This window comes from Crassostrea angulata, chromosome 8 (assembly GCF_025612915.1).
Source record: "Crassostrea angulata isolate pt1a10 chromosome 8, ASM2561291v2, whole genome shotgun sequence".
Lineage (NCBI taxonomy): Eukaryota > Metazoa > Mollusca > Bivalvia > Ostreida > Ostreidae > Magallana > Magallana angulata.
In genome coordinates, this window is record NC_069118.1 from 57,639,559 (window position 1) to 57,660,026 (window position 20,468).

Genomic DNA, 20,468 nt, shown 5'->3' on the forward strand with positions numbered 1-20,468 from the left:
TGATATATACTTTTTAAAGCAGTACAATGTATCACTTATATGACAACATCAGGAAACCTGGCTCAATCAATTCTGCACCACATGATAAATGTAATGAATGTGTAACTTCAATGGTGTAACTTCAAAGATATTTAGATATCCAGTGGACAGAAAGATATTAAGTATATTGAACAAAGATCAAAGTCATAAACACTTATGTAACACTTATGTAACATATGATTGTCTGTATGAGTTTCAACTATCAACATTCTATGTACACCAAAATATGATTGCGTCAATAACAAAAACTAATCTGAAAAACATATTTCCAGCATAAGAAATTCATGGGATTTCTGCAAATCCCATTTTTTTTAGAGAGTTTAAAACACATCTCTTAAAGTTTATAATATTTTCAAACTCCTGGTATTCCTTTCAGAGGTTCCTACCCCTTAAAATAAGATAATCAAGCAGATTTGCAACAAGATGCCCATTTAAACCTTTCCCTTTTACACAAGACATTGCATGTAGCTATTTAGATGACTTTGCTTGGCTTTCAATCAGCTTAAACCAAATATATCTACAGATGGAAAACAAGTTGTAAGTTTATTACATGACAAAGAATTAAGTACCTTCTGGGCTTCAGCAGACTTGACTGGGTCATTAGCAATATCAAATTGACAATATTTTCTATATTACTGATCTTCAGATCATCTGGAAGCCGCAGGTAAATCTGTAGATTAGAAGAAAAAAGATACACTAGCTATCATTACAAAGCTAAATGCTGTCATTATCAAAACAAAAGGGTGTGTCCTAGATTACACTTTTTTATGGGCACATGCAGTATCTGAGACATGGGTCAAAACATTACCATGATAACAGCTATAACAACTCATTAAGTGGGAAATGACATAAAACTATAAATTTTGTTATGGCTTCTCTCTCTCTCTCTCTCTCTCTCTCTCTCTCTCTCTCTCTCTCTCTCTCTCTCTCTCTCTCTCAATCGTATAATGTTATAATTACATAACAAATTCAAACCCTTGATTCATAAACACTCTCATCGTTAATAGATAAATAAGACATAAAGTCAGTGGCGTAGCTACCATGTATGCTTACATGCCTGAGCATGCACATCATTTGGGGGGAAGAGGAAGAAACTCAGTAAAAAAAAAAAGAAAGAAAAAAAAAGAATTCAAGTATTAAGGTCCATACTTAGTCATCCCTTCAACCGGTTTCCGTCACCCAATCCTACTTTATCCGGAATAAATGCTAAACAAAGACGACTTAAGTACCAAATATAGACACGCAATGTTGTCTTACAGTATCATAATTATTAAAGAACAGTACACAATGCATGTACCTAATAAAGCACATAATTTTAAATTCCCCCCATATAAATCACAGCTTTATTGAGATATTCATTAGCATAAACTAGGTGAAAATGAACTTAAGAATAAAAAATTTGAGTGGGTCAAAAACAAGCGTCAAAAGTGTTTTCTTCTTTTAATAAGCTTTTAATAAGTTTTGTGATTTTATTTTATGCCTATAAACTATAACCAAAACAATTTTAAATGCTTAAAAATATGCTTTAATAGTAAGCATTCCTTTCAATTTTTGCGATGATGGTTAGTGTTAAAAATCGTCAGAAATGATGAGCTTCCGGGGAGAAGCTGGGCCCCCACCAGGCTTCGTCCTGGACCCACTGGGGGCCTCATGGCGGCCCCCACAACCCCGGCCATTTTAAGCATGCACTTCGTTTCTGGTCTAGCTACGCCACTGAAAGTTAACAGTTTGAATGAGATACAGACAGATATCAAAACCACATGTACAGTGTACATTGTACGTGTCGAGGAAATTCTGTATGGAAATGACTGAAAGCATGATTGACACAAACTCAATATTCTAGGAAAAACATACAATATTTTTTTAACGTATGGCATGCTACGTAACAATATGTGTAAAAACAGACTACAAGAAATGATATTGACGCAAGCGTCAAAAGGGCCGCAAAAAATATAATTGTTGTATGAATCATTGGTTGTTTACATAAACACACACTTTTAATATACTTTCAGCAATTTGTTTTGAAGTTTAACATTTTACTATTATCATAAAGAATCGAGTTACTGTAAGCATATCTAACGGCATTTTTATGATGATTGCCAGAGTATATATGAACTGATGCATCTTCGCTAGCCAAGCTAGCGAAGATGGAACTGATGAAGTAATGGAGAACACATTGATTTGTACATTACTCTAATACAAAGTTCAATTCATCATTTTTCTCTTGGAGATTATGTATTGCAAACCATTTTGGTGGGTTTTTTTTGTTGTTGCATCGTATTGAATGAAAACTTAATGCATTAGTTTATATGATTGCAAGGGACCACGTGATAAAAAAGAGATGGATTAGTTCAAATTTTTCAGTCAATTCAAATTATTTTTGCGTAACTAATTGATATGGATGTCATTTCATGATATTTTCTACCCCATTTTACGTGGAAATATAATAAATACACACATAAAGTCATTTTACTTGACACGGCACATAGAAATTCAAATATATCATTTATATAAAATTTAATGACATTCAGGTCGTTAGTATTTCAGGTTTTTAGTATGTCCCGCATACCGATCCCGATGCATTGTTTTGAAAAGAATGAAGAACTCCGAAATTTTCCGAATAGATTATAGTCTCGATAAAAACGCGCCAAACACGACAATTTACTAAGTATGACCTATTTTTCATTTACGAGTAAAACAAAAAATGTGTGATATTTTTTAAAAGGCATAACACATATTTCTACATGCAAGTTTACTTTTAATTCATAAAAAATAAGCATAATATTAATTCTATTAAACAACAAGAACTATCCCGCAGAAACGCAGTAACAATATCTAAATGTATATCAAACAAGTAATAATAGCTTTCCAAAAAGCTTGCCTGACTAAACAAAATTATTCAATGGAAGCATGAATGTATCGTTACCAATTAAGCTATCTTATCAATAATGAATTTTAATTTTCGCTGCTGATCATAAATTTATAAACAGAACGTGCAAATTTAAGACGAAATGTACATATATACTAGTATCACTTGAAATTCAATTATTTTAATAATTCTATTTTTTAAAGGAATGTGCCCTTAATATGTAAGTGCATGTAAGCTTGAAAGCTGGAGATTAGTGACTCGTCCACTAATCGGCGCGCAGAAACTATGAATGAGACATTATGGTGCGATTGAAGTCCTACTTTACCATTCACGCAACGGCTGAGATGTTTGAATAAACTCATCCATTGGCGGAGATCGGGGAGGGGGTCAGATGATTTTTTTTTGACATTTTTTTGTAACAGCTACATATATGTATATTATTCTTTGGATCGGATGTTTTGGAAGAAATCTATCGAATTAACAAACACACTTGATTCGTAGTTGTTAAATATAGTAATGTACATTTATAGTGAGACACACGAGTTATGACCCCTTTTCAAGATTAATGAAATCGCCCAACTGAACGAAAATCGGGTCACAACCCGCTTTGGCGATTTAGTTTCTCCAGTAAACATTCCAGCTGTATAATTAAATATATTTGTTTTAATTCAAACTGATGACTCTCTTGTAATAATGGTAATCCAACACCAATTATTACTTACATTGTATCGTAATAGGCAATATGTTACAACTGATGACCCCCTCCCCCTTTTTCAAATATGGTGGAATGCTGATCTATTTTTAAATCAGGATTACACACGTGCACTGCATAGTAAACATCCCTTTTACTTGAAAACTCTTGCTCGCTGTTGTTATTACATCCCATATAACATTTTTGTCACATACTCAATTGTTTTCTATTTGAAATCCGGAAGTTATCCGTCTTTGGTTTTGTCTTTTATGTGTATGTGAATAAATTAGAAACTAACATGGCTGCCTCCATTGTATTCAACATGGTGTCAGAATAAATCTACAAAATTCGCCCATCATTAGAGGCCATCGGCAGAAAAATACAATCTTAAAAAATTGTTAACACACCGCTGCCACCTTTTAAAGACGAAAAATGGAAGGAATAGCAGGAGCTAGCCCGAAGATGGACTGGAATGCACCCGACCTAGTTACACAGTGGAAGTCATTCAAACAACATTGCCAGTTTTGGTTTGCAGGCCCCCTTATAAAAGCATCGGAAGCCCAGAAATGCAACTACGTGATGATCTGGATAGGAGACAAAGGTAGGGACATTTACTCTACATGGGATCTCTCGGAGGAAGATAGCAAGAAACTAGACGTACTGTATACGAACTTTGAGAAACACGTCAAACCCAAATCAAACAAAATCTATTCCCGATACAAGTTTCTAAGCAGGGTTCAAAAAGATTCGGACACTTTTGAGGAGTATTTGACAGAACTTAAGTTATTAGTGAAAGACTGTGAATACAAAGATGCGGATGACATGATAAGAGACGCCATTGTGTTTGGAACTAAAGACCACAAAGTCAGGGCTAAGTGTATCGAATGCTGGAGAAAACGTACCCAGGAGAAAACGTACCCAGGAGAAAACGTACCCAATTTATAGGGTACGTTTTCTCCAGGAGAAAACGTACCCAGGTACGTTTTCTCTTGGAGAAAACGTACCCTATGAAAATAATAAATAACGGTCTTCATGGATATTCTTAAATGAAACAAAATAAAATATACAATGAACATTTTTAGCATTTGTTGCTGTTGTTTTGAAATGCATATATATATAGTCACGTACTTAATTTATTAAGACAATAATTTGTAATATACACGAACATGGCCTGAGCAGTTTAATTAGTCAACAATTATTACACCATAAACGAAACCGTTAAATAATTAGTTTTTATTGCAATCTCATTTGGAGAACTAAATGATGAGTATCTCAAGAAGTCGATATCGCGTTATTTTTTTATTTTATTTTTTTTTTAAATTTACCTATAAAACAAAGTTGCTAAATAAAACCAAGTCCACATGGAAACTACTACGAAATGTAACATTGAACAGTCAATTTGCTTCTGACGCCACTGACATGCTGCTCAGGTATTTAATTGATTATCACTATAATTAAAATCAGGGGATCTCGCATGGAGAAACTCAAATCGGTAAGGCTACCGATAAATGGATAATTAGAAGAAGTAGTCAGATAACACTTTATGACAGGTCATTATTTCGTACTAAATTAAAAATTTCTACAATTATTATAAAGATATTATTCATAAAATGAATATATTTCTATACATCTATGCATTGAATTATGAAATATGCATTAAAGTAGCATTTGAAAATTATCTAATATGTCCAACCCCTTTAAAATAATAAAGTATTAAATTCATATATCTATGAAACTCTTACATTTCTGTATATTTATTATGCAAAATAGTATATAGAAGTATTAAAAACTATTAAGTAGTATACTTATGATTTTCATAGGGTACGTTTTCTCTTGGAGAAAACGTACCCGGGTACGTTTTCTCCTGGAGAAAACGTACCCTAGAGATTGGGTACGTTTTCTCCTGGGTACGTTTTCTCTTGGGTACGTTTTCTCCTGATACCAGTGTATCGACGAGGGTTCAGATTTGACACTTGAGAAGGCAATTAATTTTGCAAGAACTCAAGAAATATCAAAGGCACAGTTGAAAACAATGAATGGTGAAGATAATTCAATAAATGCTGTAGCTACCAAGCAAAAACAAACCCCTTCTCAGTATGCTCACGGAAACTCTGGAAAATTCAACAGGGGAACATCTGAAAAATCAAAATATCCATGCCGAAACTGTGGTGGCGTACACGAACCGAGACAATGTCCTGCCTATGGAAAACTCTGCACAAAATGTAACAAAAAGCATCACTTTCCCTCAGTATGTTTGTCATCAACTACATACAAGGAATTCAAGCCTATGAAACCGAAGCCACATAAACTCCACACACTCCACGTGGATGACAACACCAACTCTGAAAGTGAATCAGAACTATTTATCGATACCATAGAAGAAGTAAACTCTCTGACTATGGATGAATGAAAAGAGACAATCCTTGTGAACAATGTACCTGTAAAATTTCAGTTGGACATAGGTGCTAAGTGCAATGTTATGTCTTTGGCAACATTGAAAGCCACATGCAGTGAACCTAAAATCCGGAGAAAAGATGTCCCACTCAAGTCATATTCTGGACATCTCATTAAACCTATGGGCATCACCTCCCTTACATGCCGCCACAGAGATCAAGACTTTCAGGTTGACTTTTATATAGTCAGAGAGGATGTACAAGCTATTCTTGGAGCAAAAACTTGTCAAGAAATGAAGATGGTGCAACGCATTTACAGCTTGACTCCTAGTGCATTACCGGAAGACATAGTAAATAGCAACATGTATGAAAATTTGTTCAAAGGCCTTGGATGCTTGCCTGGCATGCACACTATAGGTGTAGACAAAACAGTCACTCCAGTAGTACATCCACCAAGAAAGATACCTATTGCAATCAAGGACAAAGTCAAGACAGAGTTGGATCGAATGACCGAGATGGGAGTTATTGTGAAACAGGAAGAACCTACAGAATGGGTTAACTCGATGGTCACAGTCATTAAACCGAATGGCAAAATTAGAATTTGTATTGACCCAAGAGACTTAAATAAAGCAATTTGTCGTGAACACTATCCTCTTAAAACAGTGGAGGAAGTTATTTCACAGATGCCAAATGCCAAAATATTCACCAAACTGGATGCCACTAGTGGATTCTGGCAACTTAGACTGGATGAGAAAAGCTCAAAATTATGCACGTTTAACACTCCATTTGGACGCTTTAGATTTACACGCTTACCTTTCGGCATCAAATCGGCTCCAGAAGTGTTCCAGAAAGTGATCTCGCAAATGGTCTTGGATATCGAGGGAGCAGAAGCCATTATTGATGACATCCTGGTGTGGGGATCCAATCAGGAAGAGCATGACGCAAGATTGAAGAGAGTGTTAGAGAGAGCAATGGAGTACAATCTCAAACTCAGTGCAGAAAAATGTGAATTTAGAAAATCGGAAGTCACATATGTTGGCCATAGACTCACAAGCAAAGGAGTCAAACCTGATCCAGAAAAAATCAGAGCTGTATGCAACATGGTAAAACCGACATGCTTGAAAGATCTACAAACATTTATGGGATTCATCCAATATCTCAGCAAATTCATGCCTCACTTGTCTACAGTCAGTGCACCCCTAAGAACACTGCTGGAGAAGAACACAGCATGGCACTGGGATGAAGAGAAGGAAACAAGCTTCCTTAAACTCAAGGATATGGCTACAAATGCACCTATTCTTCAGTATTATGACCCGAGCAAACCTCTTACACTTAGTGTTGATGCTAGCTCAAAAGGACTAGGCGCAGTACTTATTCAAAATCAGAGACCAGTTGCTTACGCATCAAGAGCACTTACGCCAACTCAACAGAGGTACTCTCAAATTGAGAAAGAGACCCTAGCAATTGTGTATGGTTGCAACAAATTTCATGAATATGTTTATGGACGTGAAGTACTCATAGAGACTGACCACAAACCATTGCAGTCAATTTTCCACAAACCTCTTCACAAAACACCTCCAAGACTTCAACGACTCCTACTTGCACTAGAAAAATATGACCTTGAAGTCAAGTACAAACCTGGTAAGGAGATGTTCTTAGCAGACCATCTGAGCAGATCATACCTACCTGAAACCAAAGAAATACTAGTTCCTGATATCAATGTCAATGAGATCCACCTCATTTCTCATTTACCAATTTCACAAGAGATGTACGAGAAGTTCCAGAAAGAAACCGCAAATGATGAACACCTACAGGAACTACAAGACGCCATATTGGATGGATTGCCTGAAGAAAAAAGCAATGTTTCCTATAACTTGCGACCTTATTGGACCTTCAGAGATGAGCTATCTGTCATGGACGGACTTCTCTACAAGTCAAGCAAACTCATTGTACCCAGAGCACTACAGAACTCAATGCTGGACAAGATTCATGAATCGCATCTTGGGATAGTCAAGTGCAAAGCACGTGCCCGTGAAGTTCTCTTTTGGATTGGCATGTCAACAGATGTCGAGAACCGAGTTAAGTCATGTGGACTATGTGCACAACATCAAAACATCAATGCAAAGGAACCAATGCTAATGCCAGAGATACCAGATCGGCCCTGGTCGAAACTAGCTGCAGACCTATTTGAACACGAGAAACACCATTACCTACTAGTCGTTGATTACTTTTCCAAATGGCCCGAAGTAATAAAACTAGAAAACCTGTCAAGCAAAACAACTGTCAACTGCTTAAAAGAGCTGCTTTCAAAATACGGACTCATCGATGAAATGATTACCGACAATGGACCCCAGTTTTCCTCTGCGGATTTCAAAGACTTTTCGTCTGAGTTCGAATTTAAACATGTAACCAGCAGTCCACACTACGCTCAATCAAATGGCCAGGCAGAACGAACTGTACAAACAGTCAAAAGGCTCATCATGAAATCTAAAGACCTGTTCAAGGCACTCTTGGACTACCGAAACACACCGCTAGACATCGGATTATCACCAGCACAACTTTTTCTCAACCGCCGACTTAAAACATCACTTCCAACCTCTGCGCCCTTGCTAAAACCTCTTGGATTAGATGCCAAAGAAATCGCAGCCAAATTAAAATCTCGCCAACTGAATAATAAAATCCAATTTGACAAACATGCAGGACCTGGATTGGAACCGCTTAAGGCAGGAGACGCAGTATTTCTGTACACAGAGGGAAAATGGAAACCTGGTCAAGTCATTGAACAGCATGCATCACCTAGATCCTACGTTGTTCAGTCGTCAGATGGAAGGAAATTGCGTAGGAACCGAAGACACCTTCGCGCAACCAACTACCGTGCTGAGAATGCACCGCGAAATGATGGCATGCGAAATTGTGTGAATCCTGAAGATTTGCGTGATAGCATTCAGTTACAGGACCGTTTGGACCACAGTAATGAAAAAGATGCAAACATCACTGCTGAACCAAACAACGCACCTGTTCCAGTTCAACCCCAGACCACTCGCTCGGGCAGGACCGTCAGACCACCAGCAAAATTCAGTGACTATATTGAATGACTCATTGTGTTGCGTTAAATAGCTATTACATTGAAAAATTAACAAAAACAATTAAAAAACTGTAATTTAGAGTTTAGAAATTATGTATTTTGTTTTTGCATGAAAATCTAGTCTTGCGTAATCTCTAGTCAATTTTTCATTACAAATGCATAATATTTTGCTTTTGATGGAAAGAGAGGGATGTCACATACTCAATTGTTTTCTATTTGAAATCCGGAAGTTATCCGTCTTTGGTTTTGTCTTTTATGTGTATGTGAATAAATTAGAAACTAACATGACTGCCTCCATTGTATTCAACAATTTTCATCAATTGTGAATGTAAATGCTGACACCTTTAACATGAATCGGTTAATCTTTTTTGTGAAATATCATGATATTTCTTGATCCCATTGTCTGCACTGTTTCGGAGATTGTAACTTTTAAACCTTAGATATGCCTGACGTCATGACGTCAGGCAATAACGGACCGCCTTCCGGCGGCCCGTAAGAATACACCTGCATACACATTTCATTATTGTTGTGAAATGTGACTTGAAAGACATGTTTTAGTATGAATCATACTAAAACATGTCTTTCAAGTCACATTTCACAACGACCATTACTTATCGACAGTTTTGTAACATGTGTACTAGACTTAATGCATTGTAGGCTTTTAAAAGAGTTTTTGAGTAGTTTAACAATGTAAGTAAGTATGTTCTTACCGACGAATGACTACTCCTTAGTACGTTTTAGATCGTTGACAAAATCGAGGATTGCTGTTCAGACTGTTTCATGCTGAACAAAATTTAACGAGATAAGGCTAATCACCCCAAACTTCGACTTCACATTAATAAACAATTGTTCTGCAACTTTAAATAATTTAAAAGCTTGTCAATATAAGGAACAAAAACTTTTATTTACTCTTTCCATTTAAACTCCTCTCGAGATTTTCACGAGTATGAGACTGGTCACGTTAAAATCCCGAGATATACGAAGTTTTGACTTTCTCGGGTTTTTTCATTCTTTCGTGAATATAAAAACCAGAAAGGTTCCGATTATGCTAATAAGGCTGTGAGGTGTGTAGAATGTCGCGACGTCATTGGATGAAACACGTCACGTGGCTGCCTTACAAATTTCTTTAAAAGGCAAGCGTCAAAATTTATAGCGCAACATGGCGGACGTAACGTTATTTGAACTGATTTTCTACACAAACGTTTGTTTACATATCAAACTGTAGGTCCTCGACAAAACAAAACACTTACTAGGTTTGTTACTGACTGTTTAAAGAAATTTGTGGGGTCGGTAAAGTCCATAGAAGGTGAGGCGGAGGGGCCTCACCTTCTATGGACTTTACCGACCCCACAAATTTCTTTAAACAGTCAGTAACAAACCTAATAAGTAATAATATAATGTTTTCTTTGTATATTAATATCAACGGAAGCGCCGCGTCTCAGGTTCTCTATATTTAATATTATTTCATTATGATCCCTGTAAAAAGGTTAACAATAGCAATTTAAGCATTCATTATAACAACATACACATTTATAAATGTGTATGTTGTTATAATGAATTCTTTAAACAGACCAGTCATGACATTTTGGGTCCAAATGAGGAAATTTTCAAAAATGAGATTTTTGCTTATTCTTACACCTTATATGTCCAAAATTAATATTATGAAATTTTACTCTCATATACAAGCTAGTTTTTGAGATATGACGTCACAAAGATTGCTGTACTATGTAGGCATTTCTGCTTAATGTGTATTACTGCGCAATTACTACATAAATTCTGCATCTGTTTGATTACATGTAACACATATTAAGTTACATGTCAAAACACTTTAAAATGCATTCTTTGTTGTTTAGCAGTCTTCAATTTAGTTATATCATATATTCACCCATCTAAACCAGCTGTAACCAGATAAATTAAGTACAGTATGCAGTACCTTAAAAAAATTTATTGTTGTTAGCATTCTATGAAATAACTGATCATAGTAAAATGATTATCAATGGAAAAAGTAATTTGTGTTTAAAAAAATTAAACCACTTTTAAAACTAAATCAAGATATGAAACTTTGTAACAATTGAATATCATGTTTTAATCAATTAATCAATTAAAACAATCATTTATGCATTCAATCAATCATTCATTCATTCCTTCATTTTCATCCTTCCATTCATTCATCCAATCATCAATCAATATTGAAGAAATATGAAAAGAAGTTGAACAAATACAATATTTAAGTGAACATTGAAGTATCATCACATTTTAAATGGATAGATATAACTTAGTTTATATTCTACATGTTGTTTTATTGTGTCCAGTCAGTTTACATTTGCTGCATTTCCTGGCCAGTGACGGTGAGTCTATCTTGACGAGAGGTTTTGGCATGGTTGGCTTTGGACAGCTTTCCTTGTTGACACAATAGGGAGCAACTTCATTGAATAGGTACCACTGTCTTTGTGCATCAAGCCCTGATGGAGGAATCACTAATGGAAGAACAGTAGGGTCAACTGCTGCACCAGGTTTGAGGATGTTGACTGCCACTTCCTGACTTGTTGCGTACTCCCTTACAAACACAATACCAGGATGATCTTTGTCCATTCTGAAACATTCAAAGCAATTCTTACAATTACCCACAAACTAGGTGATAGAAAACAAAAAAACAAACCATTGGATACAAATCATAGACTGATATGTATTATGTGTAACTTTAGTCTATCTATTTATAAAATTACCTAAAATGATGATATGACTTTAAACTGGGTATTGGTTTAAAGATCCTCTTGAAGAAGGTTGCCCAGTCATAAAAGAAGAGAGGAGCAACAGGATCATCCACCAACTGCGGGACATTGTGGCCATTCCTAGAGGATTTCAAAACGCTGGCAGCAATCTCCGCTAAGGTTTCAACATTCGAGTGCCTCCATTTGACTTTCCATAACCCAAAATGCCAATCTGGGTTAAACTTGGTGTGGCCAGCTTCCATCATTGAAAATTCCACTGACTCATGGAGACCAGTCATTACTCTCCACATACCATATCTATTGCAAAAAATATCATTAGCATGCAAAATCATTCTTGTTATAGAGGACACTTAATGCATTAATAAACTACAAACTGACAATTTTCTTCCTCATTAGTTAAAGATTTCTGATCTGCTAATCATTTGATCCTTACCGTTGAATAGGGGAGGGGGGGCACCTTACAATAAGTTTCATTGACATTATCAAATACAGTACATATAGATTAAATGGCAACTTAAACCAAACTTATATTTTATATATTTTACACAAAACTTAACAAGTGCGAGGTTTTTTTTCAATTTACACTTTTCTATGAGATATTTACCCGATGACTGTGTTATTCTTGTTTTGCCCGCTGCAATTATCCATGTGAAGCTTGACATCTGTTTCACCAAGACCATGGTACATGAAGTGGTGATGCAGCATACTGGTCACAGTGTTTGCGCCTTTATTTGAGTGCTGAGCTTCATCCACAAGATAAAATATCTGGGTGCCTAAAAATATAATCATTACATTCAATTCATAAAAAATAAAAGTAATTATTTCACTATGTAATTTGCAATCATTAAAATCACAAAAGTAGACCTCTTCAGATAAATTTGATTTTATGGTACATAATTATGTATTCTCATAGGGTGTATATTTAAAGATATTGATAAGAATCATAGTCATGTACCTGATCCCTCACAGCAGATGCCAAAGCATTGACATTTTCTAGGTGTTTTAAAAAACAATGGCCCAACTTGTTGTGCATAGTGAGGATAATGCACTTGTTGTGCATAGTCAAAGCTATAATGAAACTCAGACTGCAATGTGCAGGGTGGCTGGCCTAAGAAAAAGAAACAAAACATTAAAACTTAATTATTTTTTTGGCAAAACTAAACTGGCAGTGTTTCAATAACAAATTTATATAAAAAAAATTGAGTTCATTTACTTGCAAAGTTCAAATAAAGAATTCATTACACGTCCACATCAAACACTGTAATTAGCTTATATTTTGGTTAAAATAAATTTTTAATTTATTATTATACAAACTTATTCTTAAATCATGTAAAAAAATATATATTTTACAAATATTATTTAGGTATTTTACACATACATTTAATTATGCATGATCCTACTTTAGAATGAATATGCAATACCTCTTATTTTTTGCTCTTGGGTGAGTTGGACAAATGTTGATTTGGCCGCAGCACACTGATCCCTGTAATGGTCCCTCTGTTCTTTGACATGTCCAACATGCTCTTGATATTTTGATAGAATATCCTCTTTTTCCTCTTCGTTCAAATTGCCGCTGCATGAAAGAGTTGATGAAAAGGACTGGCAGGTGTGACAGAGGTCTGTGGCAGGCTTCATGATCAAAATATGAGGGCACTGCTCAAGCCATACTGTTTTGAATTGAGATAAGCATATCTTTCTCAATGACATCTCATCAGCAAGTGTCAAATATTCCTGGTGAACTTCTGCTTTGGTTTTGTCAGAGGGCAGTAAAATAGTTTTCTCATTTCTGAAATTTGGTAGCCTGCCAGGTAGGGGAAGTCCATATTTGTTGGCATAACTAAGAAGAAACTGTTTGACTCTCTTCACATCCTCCATTGTTAAGGCATGTTTAGGGGATTTACCTTTGTTGCCATGAACTCTAGCACCAAACCCATCTTGATCAAGGGATCTAGCAATGGAATCAATGGTTTTCCTACTTATCCCATGGGCGAAAGCAAATGTCTCTCTACACACCTGGATTCCACTAAAATGATAAACTTGTCTCACCCTTTCTCTTTCCTTTGTCTTGTGTTTCTTGGCAGATGTTTCTGAAGAATTATTTCTATGATGGAAGAGCTGCACCTTTATCAGCATATCTAGTTCAGATTTGTCTGTCTCTAAACACACGTTTCTGTAATCATTGAGCACATTTCTGTCAACAATGGAGCTACATGGCTTACCATAGAGTCTGCTGCATCCACAAGTGTTTTCATAAAAATCATGCACACACTGCGCCTCTCTTTTGTCAGAATCAGAAATTTCAAAGTCATTATCATCGTTGTTATTCAGATCATTACACACATCTTCACTATCACAGTCACTTTCATCAGAACCACTAGTTACCGCTGAGCACTCGGCGCCGACATTTAATTCCACATTTCCGAAAAACAAATCATTCACATGCGACAGTTCGTCGTTAAAATCGTTGTCGTCCTGGTCTATAATTGACGGGGGGATCGTACTGGCACTCGACAACACGCTGCTTTGACTCATGATGACATTACGAACACATTTCACGGTGGGCAAAATAACGAGCAGAAGATAGTTTACATTGACAGCGGAAGTTACGTTTATGAAAAGGGAGATAACATTAACAGCTACTTTCGCTTTCATTTCATTGTATTTAAACAATATAATGCGGTCTAAAAAGGCATTAATTACATCTCGATATGCAATGGTTTTATTTCACATGGCTAAAATCTAGAAACAGCATACTATTTTTTATTTTAACAATTTGTTTCTTTTCCGGCGAAAAAATAAATTGAGGGGTAAAATATCGGCGGCTTGTTAAAAACGTGCGATGTTTATGACGTCAATTCTTTGTTTTGCAAATGCCGCATTTGGACCCAAAGTCTCATGACGCGTCACAAATAATAAGCATATGAGTTATACAGCTCTTATGCATATAATATATACATTTGTTATATTCAGTAGTATATTCTCACTATATAACTCTATATAGACAAATAGTCAATAACTGTAATATTAGCTCGTCCGAAAAATATTGACCGGTCAATATTTTTTTGATATTGACTGGCTAGGAATAATATCTAGAGAACATTCCCTCTTTTTCAAATAATCGCCTCTGATTTGTTGATTCGTAAACGATGACGTAAATAACTCTTCGCGACTCCAAAACAAGGTGACGTCATAATAGACAGTCAGTCAAGGCAAGTAAACAACGGACGCGCAATGCGACGGTTTGCTATCACCAGTGACCGTTTTATGCTGAGGATATTTTGGAAATGAACTTTGCACAAAATTGAATTCGTGAATTCTTTGTTGAGCTGAGAAAATTACGGCGATCTGTTTTCAATTACTTTCTTAAATTTTGGTTTGTTTCTTCATATAACAAAACAAATGTTGACTGTGTTTTCGGGCAACATTGATTATATTAGCCCCCTTGGGACGAAAATATTGCCCTCCGCTTCGCGTCGGGCAATATTTCGTCCCTCGGGGGCTAATATAATCAATGTTGCCCTCAACCCCAGTCAATATTTGTATAATATATACATACATGCCCTATCAATAAACATTTAAGACTGATATAAAAACTTTCATATACATGTACTTTGATTCTGGATCTTTATTAAGTGAAACTCAGTATATTAAAGTAAAATTACAGATTAATTAATGGAAAATAAAGAATAAGTAAGAAAAAAAAAGTCAACTAACAGTCGATGTCCAAAAGTCTTTCGTGATTAATAAAAAAATATAGTCAGGTAGTCAAAATATCTTAAACAAACTTGACCTCTCAACTGTCTGAAAATCTATTGCTCTATCACTGACCAGCACAAAGAACTTGGCGGGAAACCCTCTCAATCAATGAAAAACACGGATCTATCTACTACCCTCAAGACTTATATGAACAAGTAAAATTTAAACCAAAAGTATTGTATTCTTTTATTTATTACGGAAAATCAAAACATCGCGGATATTCAAATACGCGAATTGAAAAAAATAATAGTTGTATTTGATATTTAGTCATTTCAATAACAACAATGTTCAAAATAACACTCTACCACACACACACACATATATATAAACGCTGAACACTATAAACTGCAATGTCACAAGCGAAAATCAAGCGATTTTTTGGATGAGTCTGCCCCCCCCCCCACTTTCAAAAACGATGCTACGTGCCTGATTTTACCTATGAATAGATGCACTGTAAATAATTGGATAACATGGTAAAAAAAAATTGAGGCAAACTTCAGTATATAACAAACACATGAAAGAACAAATTAACTTATTAATACTAAACTTTATTTCTAATTTTTAATAAGTGTGGTTTTTCAAACATTTGGAATGAACAATGTACTGTAAATGTTAATTGGATTACAAATGCTGTCAAGCAAAGGCTTAAAGACCAGTTTGTGCAGAAATGGTCGGCTGATATTGCAAATTCTTCAAAAGGTCATATATATAGAACTTTCAAATTTATTTTTGGATATGAAAAATATTTGAGTATTCTGCCATCAAAACTTCGAAAAATTCTTGTTAAATTCCGTACTTCGAATCACCGACTTCCTGTAGAAACTGGTAGATGGTTAGGCATTCCTCTTAATGAAAGATGTTGCACATTATGTAATAAAAATCAAATAGCCGATGAAATGCACTTTATATTAGAATGTAATGCTCTTTCATGTATTAGACAAAAATACTTGGAACCTAGATTTTGTGTAAGACCAAACACTTTTAAATTTTGTGAATTATTGTCTACTTTAAAACTTAAAAAACTCAGAAAACTCTGTTTATTTATTTATAAATGAAATTTTTGAATCAGTCTGTCCTCCTTGAACATTTGTACTTTTTTCTCATATTTTTTTCTCTCTCTAATTTGTACTGTACATGTACCTCTGACTCTATACATACATTTGTAAATATTTATATATATATATATATGTGTACCTCATGTACCGTCATGTTGACGGTTTGAGTGAAAATAAATTGAATTGAATTGAATTTCTTAAATGTTCTTGCTACTGCATTTTATTTATTCAAATATACAAAATGTACAAAAGAGAGCAATTCAGGACATTAAAACTGAATTATATAAACAGCTAATTAAGGATACAAAATCAATGTTACAATTTATAAATACATGTAACAGTATTTATATATAGCAATACCAGGGTATATATATTTCCAGAATATATTTGAAAAGTTTACATTCATTAGCCCTGAAATTATTAAAACAAGTCCATAAATTACATCAGACTAAAACAATGTACTATTTTTGGTAACTTTAATACCATGTGATTTTAAATTAAGTTTGAATTTTTTCTGCACACATACTGTATCCAGTATAGTCAGTTTGATTGATGGTAAGTTCATAAAAGGACAGAAAACGTTAATGCAAATTGTTATTATTTGATGTCTGGAGAAATGACAACGTTTTCCATAGCAAATTGGAAAGTGTATATATATAAATATATATTCATAATTTGATTATCCTTGAATAACAAATAAAGTATTTCTACAATAAAATGAAGAGTGCAAGTACAGGTACATGCATTGCTGCTTCACTAATTGATATGCCGGGTGTCAAACTCTTACGGCATTTGGTCATAAACTACCTTGAATCTTGACCTCAGTTTGGATACAATGTCAGCCTTTTTTTGAGGTTGTACCGTTGCGATATTTCCTTTTGACCTTGCGGTAACAGTCTCAATAGGAATTGCCATTGTTTGACTCTGCAAAAGGCAGAGTTTCATCAAAACAGCTACCCATTTATATAGCTTTGAATTAGTTACCGGTTTTGCCTCCATGTTTGGCACAACTTTAGAAAACTCTGTTTTGTAGACTCCAATTCCATGCATATCCACTTTTTTATCTCTGTTTTGAGACATATTATGATCAATGATTGCTATTGCTGTTCTACAGTTCATATGATCCAAGTCAAAGTCCTGCCTTTTTGGGACATATTTTGTGAGAACCCTGTGGTACACATCCAGATTGCTGATGTTACAATATTCACTGAGATTACCGATATCTTTCAGCAAACTTTTGTCTTGAACTACCTCCTTCAGGGCATTGTGAGCTTTAGATCCCCTTTTAAGCCACTTTTTCTCCCTAGCTTCTTTTGGACTTAAGTTCTCGTGAGAACAGCCTGCACATGTAACAATTTCACCCTCAAAGCTGTGTTCATTTAGAACATGATGCAATATAGAGACCCAGCTCTCCTTGAGCCATTGCTTGTCTCCCTGACAGTTAGCCACACACCACCACAAATGATTACAAACTGCCTTTATATATGCCGACAATTCTTCACATCCTGTTGTTTTAGACTTTTGCAATAGTTCTTTCCTTACCCATTTTTCAAGATGCCAAACATCAAACTGGTGATCAATTTCTGGGAACTCTTTTGTCACAAGACTTTCAATCTGATCATGCCTAGCAGTTGCTAATATTTCTATTCTAAAGCCCTTTTCGATCAAATATAGCATGCATTTCCTAAATCCCTCAACTTCCATTTTACTTAGACTATCTGTTTCAGTAACTTTGATGTTAACAAATGCTACAATTTCTTGTGTTTCCATTTCTAATAAGGAGTATGTACAATATGATGCATTTAAGTCGGAGGAATCATATCTACAGTCACCAGCCAACCTAAGAAAACAGTTGGAATCTTTGATTTTCCTGAAAATGTGGTCTTGCATGACATTCCAAGAATGATCAACCACTGGCAGTACAATTTCTCTCTGTACAGTCTCATATGCTTTTTCGCTTTGAATTTGAAGGTTCATAAAGTTTGCAAACTGAGATATCTGTGTGTATGATTGACCTGCAAAGGGGATTGCTGCACTAACAAGTAAATCGACAACAGGAATTTCACCTCGCAGTGGCTGAGATGACCATTGTTTAACTAGATGCCCATCAGGACAAAATACTGACACCATTATCATTGAACCCCTGTACTCTTTGATGGTACTGGAATGTTCAATTGGACATTTACAAATATTGCATGTCAAACAATTCAGAATATCATCTATGCAACTTTCAAAGACAATAAACTTTTTGATTTGTAAGAGTGAGGATACTTCATCATTATCATCATCATTTTCATTGGCATCATCATCATGAGAATCAAACAAATGTTTCTCATTGCCATTAACTGGGTTTCTTTTTCCATGACTTTCATTAATGTTGGATCTTACTTCTTTGTGTAGGGTGTGGGAGATCTTCTTCACTGAAGTTACAACAATGTCTCCATGCTCCATGATACCATTGTCTGTAGCCTCTGTCATTGTCCCAATTGTTCTAGTTTTTCTGCAGTAACCATAATGATCCGGTGGAAATTGTGAGGGCTTGGGATATTCACTTTTCAGACAGACGCTGCATGGATGACCACATACCCTGCATGCAACCATTTCATCACATTCCACTTTCTCCTTGACAGTAACAGATGTGGATACAGGGTTATTCTGAGAGATAAAGCTCATGTCCTCCTTTAACATCAAGATGATATAAATTTAAGTAATACTATAGATTTGCTTTTTTTTCCTATTTTGGATGTTGTAATAAATGCGGAACATATTAAATAGAACCATTTTAACAAGACCTTGGACTTTCTGTAGGATGTAAATATCTATTTCTTGCATCAAAACAAGTTAAAACGGTGCTGGTTTCCAGTGAAATATGTCACAGATTTCATAGATTAAGATCAAAATTAAGTCACACAAATCTTCAAAAATCCATGGCTGAGTGGCCAACAATGAAATAGACATATTGCTGTTTGACATAACTACACTGAAACCAAAGTCCAAGCTCTTAACATGTCACTATGGTTCTAAATATTATGTATTTACATTTATATCAACATGATCAAATAACATTACGGTAATAATATTTACCCTGCCATGTTCTAACTGGTTTGTTGAGTTGCATTCTGGATGACTGTGTTTTGTAACCATGGTAACAGTGGCTGATGCGCGAGGCTTGCCGATGCCTCTTCTACGAGCAAGTAAGTCATCTTTTGTCTAAAATTTAAAATATTAATCGCTTACTCATGTGTTACTTAAAATCTATTCAAACTGATTACAGAAATAAAAATTATAAAATATTTGACAATGAAATGAATGAATATTGACAATTGTATTCATTACCTTGGCCCTGTTTTTCTTCAATTTCAATTTATTATTGCTAAGTTTAACTCTGACATTTTTCACAGAACCTTCAGTTTTCATCTTATTCGTTGCTGTATCAATCAAGGTAGTACCGCATCTGGTTTCAACTTTTTACAACGAGGTAAAAAATTCAAAGACTCTGCCACTGGATTTCTATCAAAGCAGTCGGGTGTGAAATGATCTTCGCAGACGAGCTTTCTTGCATTGAACACGTAATTTTCAAATCGCAGCTTTCTACTTCTCAGATTAGTTAGCCATTGTTTGCATCTTTGTTTGGATGCATCATCTTTCGCGGGATTTGGTATCACGAAAAAACTTTTCTTGCACTGTCCTTGCTTATTCCTGCAATTTAATGCTTGACAAGCTGGCATCTTAAGAACATGGGTTCCGTAAAGTACATTAGACTTAACACCGCTGTATAGCTATGAAAACGACGCTGTGCATGTGGTTTGGTGACGTACCAGCCATATGCAGAGTGGAGTTATTTCGCT

General features: G+C 35.3%; 3 protein-coding genes across 5 annotated transcripts; 1 reads left to right on the forward strand and 2 right to left on the reverse strand.

Moving 5' to 3' along the window:
- The first annotated feature begins 4,031 nt into the window (after positions 1–4,031).
- On the forward strand, positions 4,032–9,087 carry LOC128161134 (uncharacterized protein K02A2.6-like). The gene is made up of 2 exons (XM_052824369.1): positions 4,032–4,463; positions 6,052–9,087. The coding sequence occupies exons 1-2, from the start codon at positions 4,032–4,034 to the stop codon at positions 9,085–9,087; spliced, it is 3,468 nt and encodes a 1,155-aa protein (XP_052680329.1).
- A 1,812-nt stretch (positions 9,088–10,899) lies between these two features.
- Positions 10,900–14,604, reverse strand: LOC128158586 (uncharacterized). Of its 3 annotated transcripts, none has more exons than XM_052821488.1 (6): positions 14,192–14,604; positions 13,231–13,979; positions 12,765–12,917; positions 12,414–12,582; positions 11,804–12,106; positions 10,900–11,670 (listed from the first exon to the last, which is right to left on the reverse strand). In XM_052821488.1, the coding sequence occupies exons 1-6, from the start codon at positions 14,212–14,214 to the stop codon at positions 11,358–11,360; spliced, it is 1,710 nt and encodes a 569-aa protein (XP_052677448.1). In that variant the 5' UTR covers positions 14,215–14,604; the 3' UTR covers positions 10,900–11,357. The 3 variants fall into 3 exon arrangements, with proteins under 3 accessions (XP_052677448.1, XP_052677447.1, XP_052677446.1); XM_052821487.1 differs by having other exon boundaries at positions 10,903–11,670; positions 13,231–14,156; XM_052821486.1 differs by having other exon boundaries at positions 10,906–11,670; positions 13,231–14,604.
- A 2,214-nt stretch (positions 14,605–16,818) lies between these two features.
- Positions 16,819–20,442, reverse strand: LOC128158587 (uncharacterized). Its single transcript, XM_052821490.1, has 3 exons — positions 19,957–20,442; positions 19,705–19,830; positions 16,819–19,299 (listed from the first exon to the last, which is right to left on the reverse strand). The coding sequence occupies exons 1-3, from the start codon at positions 20,035–20,037 to the stop codon at positions 17,404–17,406; spliced, it is 2,103 nt and encodes a 700-aa protein (XP_052677450.1). The 5' UTR covers positions 20,038–20,442; the 3' UTR covers positions 16,819–17,403.
- Between the last annotated feature and the right edge of the window lie 26 nt (positions 20,443–20,468).